The sequence below is a fragment of the Lentinula edodes genome, assembly GCF_021015755.1.
Source record: "Lentinula edodes strain Le(Bin) 0899 ss11 chromosome Unknown C8R40scaffold_12, whole genome shotgun sequence".
NCBI lineage: Eukaryota > Fungi > Basidiomycota > Agaricomycetes > Agaricales > Omphalotaceae > Lentinula > Lentinula edodes.
In genome coordinates, this window is record NW_025764318.1 from 205,914 (window position 1) to 220,094 (window position 14,181).

The 14,181-nt window shown below is 47.4% G+C and overlaps 6 protein-coding genes across 6 annotated transcripts; 3 read left to right on the forward strand and 3 right to left on the reverse strand.

Moving 5' to 3' along the window:
• Nucleotides 1-86: 86 nt before the first annotated feature.
• C8R40DRAFT_1169139 (uncharacterized protein) lies at nt 87-803 on the reverse strand (the record flags this gene model as incomplete). The annotated part of the gene is made up of 4 exons (XM_046231329.1): nt 87-205; nt 273-338; nt 396-663; nt 738-803. 4 exons carry the CDS (start codon nt 801-803, stop codon nt 87-89), a joined length of 519 nt encoding a protein of 172 aa, XP_046087700.1.
• Nucleotides 804-1,575: 772 nt separating this feature from the next.
• C8R40DRAFT_105175 (t-SNARE) lies at nt 1,576-2,979 on the reverse strand. The gene is made up of 6 exons (XM_046224730.1): nt 2,663-2,979; nt 2,519-2,603; nt 2,270-2,415; nt 2,004-2,209; nt 1,793-1,947; nt 1,576-1,734 (listed from the first exon to the last, which is right to left on the reverse strand). The coding sequence occupies exons 1-6, from the start codon at nt 2,878-2,880 to the stop codon at nt 1,723-1,725; spliced, it is 822 nt and encodes a 273-aa protein (XP_046087701.1). The 5' UTR covers nt 2,881-2,979; the 3' UTR covers nt 1,576-1,722.
• A 330-nt stretch (nt 2,980-3,309) lies between these two features.
• C8R40DRAFT_1068406 (uncharacterized protein) lies at nt 3,310-6,199 on the forward strand (the record flags this gene model as incomplete). Its single annotated transcript, XM_046226008.1, has 10 exons — nt 3,310-3,396; nt 3,445-3,687; nt 3,743-3,814; nt 3,867-3,911; nt 3,963-4,016; nt 4,076-4,576; nt 4,637-4,975; nt 5,032-5,520; nt 5,574-5,783; nt 5,843-6,199. The coding sequence occupies 10 exons, from the start codon at nt 3,310-3,312 to the stop codon at nt 6,197-6,199; spliced, it is 2,397 nt and encodes a 798-aa protein (XP_046087702.1).
• An 824-nt stretch (nt 6,200-7,023) lies between these two features.
• C8R40DRAFT_1097912 (uncharacterized protein) lies at nt 7,024-8,078 on the forward strand. Its single transcript, XM_046227788.1, has 2 exons — nt 7,024-7,290; nt 7,346-8,078. Exons 1-2 carry the CDS (start codon nt 7,175-7,177, stop codon nt 7,821-7,823), a joined length of 594 nt encoding a protein of 197 aa, XP_046087703.1. The 5' UTR covers nt 7,024-7,174; the 3' UTR covers nt 7,824-8,078.
• Nucleotides 8,079-8,902: 824 nt separating this feature from the next.
• C8R40DRAFT_1184012 (uncharacterized protein) lies at nt 8,903-10,055 on the forward strand (the record flags this gene model as incomplete). The annotated part of the gene is made up of 4 exons (XM_046232983.1): nt 8,903-9,200; nt 9,265-9,455; nt 9,510-9,899; nt 9,968-10,055. Exons 1-4 carry the CDS (start codon nt 9,108-9,110, stop codon nt 10,053-10,055), a joined length of 762 nt encoding a protein of 253 aa, XP_046087704.1. The 5' UTR covers nt 8,903-9,107.
• Nucleotides 10,056-13,461: 3,406 nt separating this feature from the next.
• On the reverse strand, nt 13,462-14,144 carry C8R40DRAFT_105252 (uncharacterized protein). The gene is made up of 3 exons (XM_046224763.1): nt 13,791-14,144; nt 13,626-13,730; nt 13,462-13,563 (listed from the first exon to the last, which is right to left on the reverse strand). Exons 1-2 carry the CDS (start codon nt 14,104-14,106, stop codon nt 13,717-13,719), a joined length of 330 nt encoding a protein of 109 aa, XP_046087705.1. The 5' UTR covers nt 14,107-14,144; the 3' UTR covers nt 13,462-13,563; nt 13,626-13,716.
• Between the last annotated feature and the right edge of the window lie 37 nt (nt 14,145-14,181).

A 14,181-nucleotide genomic window follows, 5' to 3' on the forward strand; every position in this document is an offset into this window, starting at 1 on the left:
TGCACGGGAAAGGAAAAGCCTTGTACAAATATTCAGACAAATTGAACGATGACCTCCACTACATTCCCCTTGTATATAGGTACGTTTCAAACAACTCTATCTCGTCTTCCCGGGACCCGTGTCACTAGCACATCTGCGTTATCCTCAGACAAGTAAATTGTCTTCCGGGCAAGTTCTGTTTGGGACCTGCTACTACTTTCCATGACTATAAACCCAACCCAGAAGCTGTTCCCAAGACATCCACTGGCTGCGTGCCGGTGGCAGGAGCTCACCGCTCCTTAACCGTTCTACGCGTATTTCTAGGTTCGACGGGACAATATCAGTCTCCTTGTAAGGGACTTAGATGATACATGAGTACGGCGGCTCGCACGGACGTAGATCAAGCGTCTGCATACTGCACTCGAAATACGTGGTATCGTACCAGTGACCTGTCGCCTCTTTGAACTTGTTCAAAATCTTGAATTCTCTGGGATGCGGCATTCGTCCGTAGAAGGATTCCTGCCGGTCCAATACTCTTTGCATCGTTGCCTCAAGTTTTGGCGACTCGAATTTAGACGCTGGCTGTCGGAGCTTAGCTCCAGCATACTGCCCGATGAATTCGACCACTATGATGGAGGTACTAGGTTCATTACGGGCTTCGAAACTTGGCCCACTGTCAGTTCCCTAAGCAAAAGGTTAGATTTATTCAGTCAGGTTCACTCCCAGGCAAGTCCAAGATACTGGTTATAGCAACGCACATTCAATGGTGCAGCATGCACAACACCAAGAGCAGCAACGCAGACACTGAGGATTCGGAGGTGCATTTTTTTAAGACGCAGAGATGGCAATGTGGAATAAGAGAAGGAGCAGACGAAGTAAAGGCACAAAGCGGATGGAGGCTAGCCGAAACGAATGCGACGGGGAGGGGGGGTTGAGTTGACCAGCAGCTTGGGGAAGGTGTTCAATACTCTATAGCTATTTATACCATTGCTCCTGGCTCATTAGTGTCTTTCAACCATCTCAACGGTAACTTAACCATCTGAACTGCTCTATCAGATAGGATAGATCCGACTCCGATTGGACCTCTGACGGTAAGAAAACTTCTGAAGATCCCTGGAAAAAAAATTCATTGACCGCAAGCAGGGGGAAGCGAGAAATGAAACTAAGTAGAACGCCAAATCTGCGTCGTGCTTCAGACCCAGGTTATGGTTATGTAGATTACAGGATAGGAAAACGAAGAAAACAAGGTGAGGTGTGACATTCGATTGGCTTCCAAAATGAGGAAATCCGAACGCAACGGTCGGAATAGATGGAGGGGACAGTAAGGGAATCTTCATCTTTCTGACGACGAAGTTGTCTCCTTTGCTCAGTGGGAAATAGAAGATCCATCACTCACCGTAAAATTTACTTGTTTAAAGTGGAAGCTAAGGCAAAGTGAATGTATTCCTGAATCAGAGATCGTCGGTGAAAAGTACGTCGTACTTATGTATGTATATCTTGACATAAGTATATCTTGACATAAGTTGAAGTCGTGACACTAATATAGTGTACAGTTCCAGAGTCTAGAAAAAGGGGCAAGAACGCATAATGATAACCGGTAGGATAAGCTGAGGATATATATAGGGATTAAAGTATACAACGCGCTATGTTGAATCGCTGGATAGTTCAAAAGAAAGAACGTTCACAGTGATGAGTACAGAATGACTAGAACAGGAAAATGGATAGAAGAGTTCCGAGGAGGGCCTACGACAAAACCTAACCACATGGACAAGTTATGAGCAGTATTTCCTCCTGTAAGCAACGAAACACGCACCGCGAGTAGTACAATCGCCACTACGACGATCAATATCAACATCAAGCACGCCGCACGTCTGCCGGCCTTTCGCTGATACTCATGCGCTGTGGTCAGTTCTTCTGCAGCACGAGATGTGTCCATATGTACACTTTGGATATTGTAATCGATATTGTCTATCAGAACAACGTAATCAATGCGGGTGCCACCTTAGAAGTATGTAACGGCTTACCGAGCATTCCGCCTTGTTGATGCACTAAGGTTCCCAAGTCTCTGAAGATTTCGGCCAACTCGTGCACTCCGGCTTCTATTTCTCGGATATCCTCCTCCCGTTCGTGAATGAGAGATTCTTGGTAGGCCAATTCATGAGGGGAGAGTTGCGCCTGCAGAAGTTGAGCTTGACGCTGAGAAGGTGATGAAGGTGGCTCGTTAGCTTCCCTGATGAGCAAACAATTCAATCACACCGAAAACAACTGGAAAAACCTCATATGTGCTCACGGTCCTTCGTTATCCTCCACTGCCATCTTCACACCTTGCACCACCGTTCTCTGTCGGTCAGCACTGAGTTGCTGCGCACGCTGGAAACCGACGAGGGAGAGTTGAAAGTCATGAGAGGTCTTCTGCAACGAAGCCTTTTGATGAGGCTGTAGAGGATCGTGCCGACGATGAAAACAATTTCAGGTAGCGCAGAAAAGGGAAAGTCGCGAGTGAAAAGATTGGTCGAATGGGATGTCTTAGACTGCTTACAAGCTTGGTCTGTTGTGTGGTAAGTTTCTTCAAGTCCTCAGACCCTCTCTTGGCCATGGCACGGGTAGTGTCCGTTAGGTCGTGCCTGCGAAGACAACAATCATTCCCCAAATTCGTTGAATAATTGTTCGCTGAAAGACCCACAGACTCTTCCTTAATGCCGCAGAATCTCTTCCAGTTCCGAGCTGGTCCACGAGCTTCAGGATCCCCTGTACATTCGCGTTCATCTTGAGCATCTGTAGCGAAAGACTGGACTGCAGACTGCGAAATGCTGCATCCTCTGGAGACTCGGGAGTCGCAAGGGAAATGTTATTGTTGGAAGCCCCGGGTCCAAATCCAGCTTCAATATCTTGAAAGCTCATGGTTCGAATGCTATCGAGGAGGCAAAAATTGTGACAGGTGTTTGAGGTGAGATGGAGGTAAAGAACAAATGACAATACAATCAAGTAACCGTGAGAATGGGCGAAAAAAGCTTTCAACTCATTTCAGCAACTCCATAATTTACCCAAAATACACTGGACTCTTTCTAATTCGAAAAGAAGGAAAAGGACCTTCTGAGGAATCAGTAAAGTACGACCTTCCCCGAGAAACTGAAATTGGGCCTAGGCAACGTTCAGGAATATTTAGCCCTTTTGCTTCATTTGCCCCTCGTTCCCTCTATGCGGCCAAAACTTGAATTCGAAATTGATTTTTCCCCATCTCCTTGCGAAGAATGTCACATAATAAGAACCGAGCGCGAAGATCTTCGCAACGAGCTCGAAATAGCCAACCAACAAATTGTCAAAATCACTATGGAAAAGGGGCGCCTTCTCAGTCAAATCGAGGAGTTGAAGAGAGAATTGGCGCGCCGAAATCAAGGAAACATACCTAAATCACGCGTAAGTGGACGCTAATGTATCTTTTTGTAACTCACATATCCTGTAAAGGCATCTCGACAACCATCTATCAAGCCGGTCGTGATCAGTGATGATGAAGGCGATGATCTCGCTCAAGACAACTTGGGACCTAGTACAGTTGATACAACCTCAATCACCCGCATCAAGAATAACAAGAGAGTCCGAAGTATATCCCCAGATGTGGAAATTATTGAAGTTGGACCTGTTGATAATGAGTTGAGTTCTCTTCTGAAGCGCCGAAGAGTACTATCCCCAGAATTAGCTCCAGTCAACGTGAGTTTTGGAACTGATTTGCTACTATGCTCATGCTAACGGTCCGGGTAACCAGGGCTCTCGTGCAGATGCAGCACATTTCGGGAACACTGACATTATCGAAAAGCCTTTGTCGAGTTTCACTGCTGTAAGTCTCAGGAGCTTGACGAAAGCTAAAAATCTGTCTCACGCTATTGTAGACACCAGGTGCCGACAGAGATACGAATGGTATTCTGCCTCACAAGGTAAGTTTCGCAGATCGTTGTGCAAATAGACCAGCCAATTGCTGTCTTCAGAAATCTACTCGCCTATGTCAAGCTACTCCCCCCTACACACCTTCTCAAGCTAGGGTAAGCTGCGAATACTACATAATTTGGCCGATTGTACAGAATCCTAAGACAAACATTAGGAAGAGTCGCATGACGTTGGAGAGAGCCCCAACGTAGAACAGCAGCAAGGACAGCAAGATTATCTTTCCTCCTTGAATTCCGACCGTGACGGTACAATAGACTGCGGCTCACGCAGCGCCTTTCCTGCTTCATCGACCAGCGATGTTTTGCCGCACATTGACCGGCATGCAACAGCCACCGAAAAAGATAGCGCACCTGTTACAAAGTCTATCTTCAATGGTGTTTCTCCACAAGGCTCTGCTACTGCGGGTGGCCTCGCTCATCTTTTCCTCGAAACGGAGCATGTTATTGGCGATAGCCCAGCGGTTATCAAGCATACTAAAGATGAATTGAAAAACCCTGTGCATGCTCCCTTCATCGGTGCTTCGTCTGCACCTACACCATCTTCATCTTCATCCTCCATTGCTGCCGCCGCACTTTCCTATTCTCATTCTCCTCTCCTATCTTATAGTCCATTTACTTCAAGTTTACCTCCTACTGTCGACCGAGATGCTGAGATGGTGTGTACTATCACATTCAACGTATCTATCGGACGTACAACTTTTTTTTTTTACTTACAGATACCTGCACCGAACGTTATACGCGAGCTTCTTGCTCTGCCAATTCCCACTGTGATATTTTATTTTTTGTGTATATTCGTCCCGTTACTGACCATGCCCAAGATTTCAAGTGACGTTGTGGACGGAATCAAACATGAAAACAGAGTTCCGGAACAGCCAGTTTCCTTCGCAGTCATGTCGCTTTCTTCTGAGTACCCGAATCAACAGGCGCACGATTCTAGCAATCATGCTGACTCAAGCAAGCACGGAAAGAATGAAGATCGAGAAGCACCCGCCACCACCACCAGCGTAAAAAGCTCTCTACATGGTGATAATCCTCATAGTACTGCCAAAGTAAAGGTAAATTATCAGCTATTTCAAACCCCTTACGTGGATGACTGGCTAATGACTCACAGGGGAAAAAGCGCTCACCTCAAACATCTCGACTTTCCTCAGTACCTACCATACTAGCTTTAGATCCTCTGTGGGTCGAAGCCGTTGCCGGTTTCTTGCATGATACTCCTGCCCTTATCATCAATCCTGATCCTGACATGAACTTTCGCGTTCCACGTGCACTCCTAGGCCAGAAGTACAAGATCAGTACTGGATCTTTCCAAGCTATTGTCAAGGCACACCTCAATCCGTCATCTACCCCCAATAACCCTCTTGTTCGTTCAATCCTGTTCCCGTTTTACGACCAGAACCCTGATCTTCCAGCAAAACCGGGAGATCCCGGAATCATCTTGACGAAACGCACTGATATCCTGGAAATTCAGCCTGCGACCATCTTCATCAACTACGATGGGCGGGGCAAGACCCCAAGTGTCTGGCTCTACGCTGGAGAGTATACATTGAAGAAGTGCGCAGAGATGACTGGAGAGCAGTTTTCTAGGCAACCTGTGAAGGTTGGTTGGTCAATCTTCACTTGGATCTATATTGAATCCACGATATTCTATAGACACAAGAGCGGTGGGGACGTACCATCATCACACTGAAGCGAGATAATGTTTGGGCTCAAATGCGAGCTCGTATTTACCTGCGAAAGCACAATATGCCCCTGACCCACGAAAATATCAAGACGGAATGCGACAAGATTCAGGCTGTCAAAGGGAATCCTGGGGTTCTTGACGTTCAGGATGTTATTGATGCTTTTATAAGGGGGGATGAGGTAGGCATTAGAGCGTCCATTCAAAATTTTGGTTCTCATTTGTTCCTTTCCTCGGACAGTGCTTAGATATTATCCATATGCAATGTGTCGCCTATGACCGTACATTCCTCGAAGATCTCCGGTCGAACAAGGCTGCATCCACAGTGACAGACTCGGATTCGAAAGTCGTGCAACCAACAATAAAATCGAAGATGAAATCACGGATGAAAGGAAGCACTAAACGACAGGGTATCGCTGCCGGGAGCGCACCAGAAGGCTCTGCGCCCGGTTTACGACGTTCCGCTCGAGAACGAAAGCCTTCGGGACGGACATTTTTGGAAGCTGACCCTGATCCTGACGTGCATTTGGATGGGTCAATGAGTGATCTCACTAACTCTGATTATCTCTACAGTTCTGGCGAGGAGGGTGAAGGATGATTGTATGAGCTCGAATTAGCTCACATATCGAGCCAAATATATCTTGGTCGAGGTTGGGATCGAAATTTTGATGATTGTAATTGTACTGAATTCCTTGTACACAAGTCCAGCAGGCGTAGTATAGTTCATGTACTAGTAGCGTACAGGGGGTGAATCTGAGCCTACTCATAATAGTAATACTATAATACATACTTTTCCGTTTCATTTCCGCGGATTCCTTCATTGCCATTGACGACCGCACCGTAGACGACCGTCCTCGTAAGTCTGACAGTCTGTAACCATTTTTGGTCAACCATCAAGCTAGTCCCAGTAGTCCCGGTTTGTGGGTTCATCGACATCGACATTTTCCCGAGTTTGTGTTGATACTATTTTTCGAGTTTCCCGCGGCTGCCATTCATGTGAACACGACTGAACCCAGATTCCACAGTTCCACTTCAACAAAATTTTGCTTCGAGAGTCCGAAAAGGACCTATTAGCATAAAGAGTGAAAGGGTCTTATCCTAGCCCCAGTACGTCAAATTACTTGGTAATATGCAACTCTTACGAAGAACACCGCAGAACGCCACAAGCTTTGCCAGCATCGAATTCCCCCGAATTCGGTTTCGAACTTTTCTTCTATCTTGCAGCGTGTACTTTTCAAACTGCACGTGGAGAGTACGAGATGATGATTTCGTTTTTGGCTTCTCTTATTCTTCCCTTCAAGCGCTACCTCCTCCACAGCCATATAAACGACGTTGCTCGCCATCTCCGTGATTCAGGATGTCAGACCGGTCATTGGAGCCTAAGCTGCAACATCTGAGTATTGTCAAAAAGTATTATATGCCCGGGGGTGATTTGTATTTCCAGGTGAGGCTTTAGTTGTGATAATCTGCGTTTAAGAATTACGACCAATGGACTTCATATCGCAAGGCCGAGAATAGTTTGTTCAAGGTCCATCGTTATTTCTTTGATCGAGAGTCCCCGAAATTTCAAGATATGCTGTCAAGGCCGCCGCCTACCGGGCAAGCGGCGTATGGTTCTCTCAACAATCCTGTGGTACTAGATGTGACGAGCGAGGAGTTTCAGCAACTTCTATGGGTGTTTTATAATCCGTGTGTTAACGCTACATGCCCATTATTTTGAGTTGCATTGATTTTCCTCCTTCAGGGTTTATACATACGAAGAAGCTAAACTAGAAGACTGGGCGTGCATACTGTCCCTCGCATGTCACTACAAGTTCCCCGAAGTAAAAAGATTGGCAGTCCGAAACCTGGAGAAATTAAATCTCGATCTTGTCGAACAGATTTCCCTGTATCAGGAATACAAAGTTGACGAGGATTTACTCATTCCGCTCTATGCACAACTATGTGCTCGAGATCGAACACTCAGCCTCCTCGAAACGCACAAACTGGGATACGAAACGGCAGTCATGGTGTTCCAGGCGCGGGAGCATCTGCGTTCCCCCGCAGACCGAGGGAAGAGTCCTTTGCCCGATGATATTGAGGAGGGAGAGGTTGAAGATACGATTCGTGATCTCATGAAAGATCTCTTCAGTGGAAATCCTAACGATAACCGTAAGAGCATTTCTGCTAGTGGCTGGGTGAACATTGCTCGCATTCGTCATTCGCGCGAGAAGCTGACTTGATTTCTTCTTCGTCATAGGCAGCAGCTTACGAAGAGGCATTAGCGACAATAAACATGGAACCCAAACCAAGAAGTATACGGAGAATTCAGAGGCCTCCTCCCCCTCCCGCTCCTTCGAGCGACACACCCGACGAGATGGATGGAATGCACAAAATGGAGACGATTACGGAAGTATCAACAGTTCGGACTGGGAGGACTAATAGTCTCTCCTCGCAAGTAACAAACTCTAAACGACGAGCTCAGAGTCCCAACGGAGGTGAGTACTACCGACTTCATCAGATTCATACTACATGCTGTTGGCTAACTGGGGCGGGCAGTGAAGACGTCTGGCCAGACACTGAAGAAGAGTCAACTCACGTACAAGAATCAGAATCAACAACGCCAAAGGAGGAAGTCCATTCGGAACACGTTACTGGGATTGATTTCACCACGCGACGACCCCCACTTGACGACAGACGAAGTTCAATGAGATGGAGTCGGGCGCGAACCTTCCGGACTGTTTCTACCACTTCTGTCCCTCCCCTTCCCGGGTCGTGGTCCGAAGCCTGACCAAATTACTTTCATACTGAGCAGTCTGTACATTCCACATTTACTTATCTTTTGGACGTTCTGTTACGATATGTATACACTATGTAGTTTGAATTTCCTGTTGTGAAGGGTGTCTTGGTAAATATATCTAGGCATTGTCGCCAGATGGAGGTTGTGACCTTGTGTATGATTACTATGATTGACACGAGGACCATAGCAATCAGAACATACATGAGCTGACAGTTTGAGAACAATGAGGCGCCGGTCAAAGCAAGAAATTGCGGCGTGTGCAAACAGATGCAAAGCGAGCGTTAAATTTTACCTCCGCGCGCTCAAATGCCTTCTTCCGTTGCTATAATCATCGAAGCTTCAGAAGTCTACATAGATATATTAAACTGAAATGAACAAACCCTGCAGCTTCCTTACGCTTGAACATCGCCTTGTCTACCACGAACCGACGCTGCGCTCTACCTCGAGGTAAAGGACTGCCAAATGTCTTCATACAACAATCGGCATACGTCTGATCGAACAAAACCCTATACAGTACAGAATACTACAATGAGGTCCGACAATATTGGAATCCCAACAATTGCAGGAACATCGGTTTGGTAACATGTGTTATACACGTGTAAATTAGCCGACAATTGGTTCAAATAAACCAGAATTTTTTTGTTTTCTTTCCTTCCATTTCACCAACAACTTATACATATACCCGTCGTTCGGTCAACAGGACAGACGACTTTTCCCCCTTCTTGACATGTTCTCTCACCAGTCTTCCGATTCGGAAGGTTTCACGGCTCTGCGCCGACATGAAGAGTACTACCTCACCGGTGGTGATCTCTTCTTCCTGGTATGTTGCTGCGAGTAATAATGAAAATCATATCTTGAACCTAACCTGCTTTCATTTCGTTTAGATTGAACAGAATCATTTCCGAGTACATAGATATTTTTTTGAACGAGAAAGCCAGTTTTTCAAACGAGAGCTAGCGACACCTGCTTCACCTGGGGCAACTCGACAAGGAACGTCCGAGTCGACAGCCATCGTGTTGGACAGCAGTGTCAAGGCATCAAGTTTTGCCAAGTTTTTATGGGTCTTTTACAACCCGTATGTATCCGAATACCTTGGAAATTTCAAGTCATCTTATAAGTTTGTTTTCAGTAAATATTCATTGTACAAAGCACGGGTGGAGGATTGGGTTGCGATCATGGAACTAGCTCACAGGTGGGGGTTCCACGAGGTTATGAAGCTGGCAACAAGAGAGATAGAGAAGCTAGAGATGCCGGATATCGATCGTATCGTGGCATACCACAAGTTCGAGCTTGACCGCAGCCTTCTTCTTCATCGATACGCAGCATTGACAGCCAGAGAAGAGCCTCTAAATCTAGAAGAGGGTATGGCTTTGGGAATGGACACCACGTTGAAGATTTTCCGAGCTCGAGAAGTCGCACGAGCTACTCCTGCTGCCGACGGTAGTCGCAGTCCCACCTCTGCCACGTTACCAGATGACGAGATGCAGAGTCTGATTGTTGATCTCTTCGAAATCCCCGAGTATTCTGAGCCATTGCCGGACGATGAGCCTCCGAGACCTCAGCCCACGAAGAAATCTCCGGTCAAAGCCGCCCCCGTCAAGAAAACGCAGGAGACTCCCTCAGCCGTACCCATTGCCCCAGAAGAACCACCTGCGCCACCTGCGCCCCCGGCTAAACCGAACCGTACTTCTAATGCTACAACTAACGCTACACCGACTACTGCCACTGCCACAACGAAGTCTACCAATAGTTCTGCTTGGGGTGCCACCGGTTCTACCGCCAACAAGCCTGCCAGTCCTTGGGGGTCCAATGCCACTACGAATTCTAAGTCAAATAATGCTTCGAGTAGTACGCCCGCTACTACCACATCAACCCCTCTCGCAGATGTTCCGCTAGCGTCCACCGACGTTTCCCCCTCCCTAATTACCACGGTGGATGAAAGCGGCAAGGATGCTAAGGTTATTGACAAGAACGCTGACAAATCTGGCGATAAAGACGTGAAGAAGGCTTCTCCAGGTGGATTGGTGAATTCTGTTACCCCCCTCGTTCCAGATTTTGCTAATCCATCCTCGCCTTCTCAGCAGGTTCGACCAACACTTCAGGCGGACTCGGTGGTATCACGAACACCCTCAATACTATGTTCAACCAGCTCTCTACCGATGCAACTAACAACGACACATCTGGGGCCGCTACCGGCAATGGAACTGCAGAAACCCCGGCCTCTGCCGCCAACATCAAGGACTCAGACCTGCCTCGAAGCCCTACCCCTACTGGCGGAAACAAAAACAGGAAAAAGCCCTCAAAATGATGACAGGAGCGTAACTGATTCTGGATTGGATATAGACGGGGGAAGTGACAGCGGTAGTATGAAAACGGTAGAAGAGTTGTCAGACGACGATGAAACTCGGGTTGATAGCGGCGAACATGACAATTTTCACGATGATGATTTTGGTACGAGTGAGAAAGATGAAAAGCACGAATCGAAAAAGGGTGATGATGTGGTGAACGATGATAATAAGAGACAGGCGGAGACTGTCACTGTCAATGACGAAGAGGAGGTAGCGTCCATCGCTATTGATGGTGAGGCGATGGCTTCCTTTACTGCCACCACATGGGGTTCTCATAACCCTGGTGATATTATTGTCGAGGACGCCAAAACAGCGCTAGTCGCTGCTCATGGTGATGCCGCTGGTGCAAATATTGGTCTCGGAGCCATTGCAGGCAGTTCAGAAATTGTCACAACAGCGCAGGTCGATGATTCAGAAGATATTCCGCTTTCCAAACTTGTACCATCCAATACGCTATACCCAGGTGCTGCTGATGACACTGATCAGACGGCCCTGGAGTTTGCTACCACTACTACTTCGGAAGCGCCAGAGCCATCGATTGAAGTTCCCCTTGATACGGCGGCTGCGCACAACGATCTTAAGGAGGAAAGTCCCGCGGCAAATACTACTAATACACTCATACACACGTCGGAGGGAAAAGGAATAATTTCTACCAGTACTGCTAACGAGGCAACCCTAGAGCCAGGCGCAGCGGAACATACACCAAGTCTACTACCAGAGGATAACACGCAAAGTGTTTCTGATCAATCTGAGTCCATTCAGGCTCAAGCTCTTGAGCAAACTGAAAACAAGGTGACTATCAAACCAGAGGATGAAATGCAAGCCGTCTCCAACGGTCCCGTCCTGACGAAGACTCCCTTACCTGAGATCCTTGACAAGGGTATGTCAACTGTGCCAGCACCGCAAGTTGATTCCGAGAGCCTCGTTCAGGTTGAGGCACCACTACCTGAGAAATCTGAGGACACGAATGCGTCGATTTTACCAGCAGGGGACGTTTCCAATAGCCTAACCCAGGATAACGCGATCTCGTCTACGAATCCTAGGGACACGAATTCGTTGACCGTGGACTCGGGAGATCAAGTAACCTCCGACCATCTCAGTACTGAACTGGTCCCCGAGATTTCATCCCAGCAACATAAAGACACGGAGGCTATAGAACCTACATCTACATCAGAAGGGGACAAGGATGATTCTGTACAAATCAAGGCTGCAACCCCAATCCAGGATGACAAGGTTGCTACCGGTGAAGGGAACACTGAGCCATCTTCGGCCATCGTCCCACAGGCCGAAGCATTAGTAGCAGAAACACCAGGGAAAGGCGATGACTCGAAGCCTCTTGTGACACTACTTAGAGACACAGAAGCAGGAACACAGGAGCCCTTGACAACGACTCAGCAGGAGACGTTGTCCGTACTATCGCCGTTGAAAGACGAAATTCGGGCAGCCTCCAACAGTAACGGGGTTCAGCCAGAAACGCCCAATGACCCTAAGATCCTGGATGGAACTGATCATGTGTCTTCATCTGACTCGCCCAAGGTGACGAAGACTTCGTTGGAGAATACAACGTCAACGCAGGTCGTGGTTACCGTCGAAGGTTCAACTCCTGATGTTCAGCCTTTGGAAGCAGACACTCCGAACAAGGGCGAAGACGCTTTACCTTCCAACGTTAATCCTACCGGTAACAATCCGGTGACGATTGGGGATGATTATCCGTCGGGGGGAAACCACGACGAGGGAAAATCTCTCGATAGCAAGGAGGAGGAACCAAACTTGGGTGCAGCTCCACCTGTGCCGGATAAAGACGCCAATGTCGAGCCTGCCCAATCACTGGACCCATCAACATTGGATACACCTCCACCTGTGCCGGAGAAAGACGCCAATGTCGAGCCTGCTCAATCACTGAGCCCATCAACAGCACAAGCTCCGCCAGATGTCTCGGCATCTCTCCTGCCCAGTGAGGAAATGAAAACTGTCGTACCTGAGTCCTCGAAGGAATCGAAAACCGAAGGTCCACTGCAATTCCCAGACGGTGACACTTACGCAAAGAACGAGGAGGAAGTCATCCCAGGCATTAGCACCACCAAGAACGACTCGGATACTTCTAATCCAGCGAAACTTTCAATTGAAGCTCTACTTCCCGTCCTCACTCCCGATTCTGCGACAAATACTGTAGTTTCTACAGTCACGAAGCCAGGCTCCACCCCCGAAGTTTCCTCCTTAAATCCTCCAGACCCTGGTATTTCTCGTACGGAGCCGGACTTCTTTCAATCATTGAGTTTCAACTTTGGGGGTGGTGATGGTACTGATAATGCCTTCCAATTTGGACGAGAGACACCAGAACATACCACTACTGATCCGCACGACTCCACTTGGTCGAAAGATTATTCTCATATCTGGGATGCTGCACAATCCTCGGACGCGACCGGAGCGGCTGCTCGAAACGCCGTGAATAATCTGGATCTCTCAGCCTTCAGCGACGACGATGAGTTCTTTGATTTACCAGAGGGTCCACAGGGGGAAGGAGGTTTCATGGCGCATTGATTCATCTTTCCAAACTTCTTCAGATGATAACAATACGATACCCGGACAATCATTCGAATGACAAGCAATCGCGCCCTCTGCTGGCAGGACAGGATTCAGATAGTGTACGAAATTAGTATATGTATGTAGTTCAGATCCGATATAATTTACTATCACTCCAAATCATGTATTCATCCAATTCACCCTGCACAAGATTGCCAAACAAGCTTAACAAAACCTCTTCTCCCTATGGCACAGAGAATCATTATTCCCGTTGGTAACTGTCCGCCCTAGGGCATGAAGTTGAAACTACACCTAATATCGATCCAGGGTTTAACTGATAGGGTACAAGACAAACAGCAGTGTAGAATTCGTACTGCATCTGTTTGCGTCTCGTTAGCTCGTGTCGTTAGACTCGGATAGTCGCTACGAGAGACGAGGTGTAAGTACTGTCCGACAAGATTATGGTCATGGTTCGTTTTCTAGGAATGATAATGGATGAGGATACTCGAGTTCCAGTCAACGGCAAAATTACGACGAACCAGAACCAGCAGATCGTCGAGACTTTGTCCGACCCAATAAAGCATCCTTCCAGCTAATCTTCTCTTCGACCATTACCTCTTCTTCTTTGTGCACAGGATTTCGAGCAAGTCTCCTCAACCTCTGAAGATCAGCTGGTGACAGTGAAGAATTCGATCGTAATTCGTCCAAAATTGACTGCAGGACAGATTCCTGTGCGTTCACGCGTGCTCTTTCATCCGCAAAAGTATTTCTCTGGTAAACGAGGTGAAGAGAAAGAGAGACATTGGCGACAGAGTATACCATATGGGGAAGATAGCCCGAAAACAGTGGTGGCATTTGAGGAATTCGAGACCGCAATATTTTTCTCACACTCTCTAAACTTATTGATACATTCTCTTATTCAAACAAGTA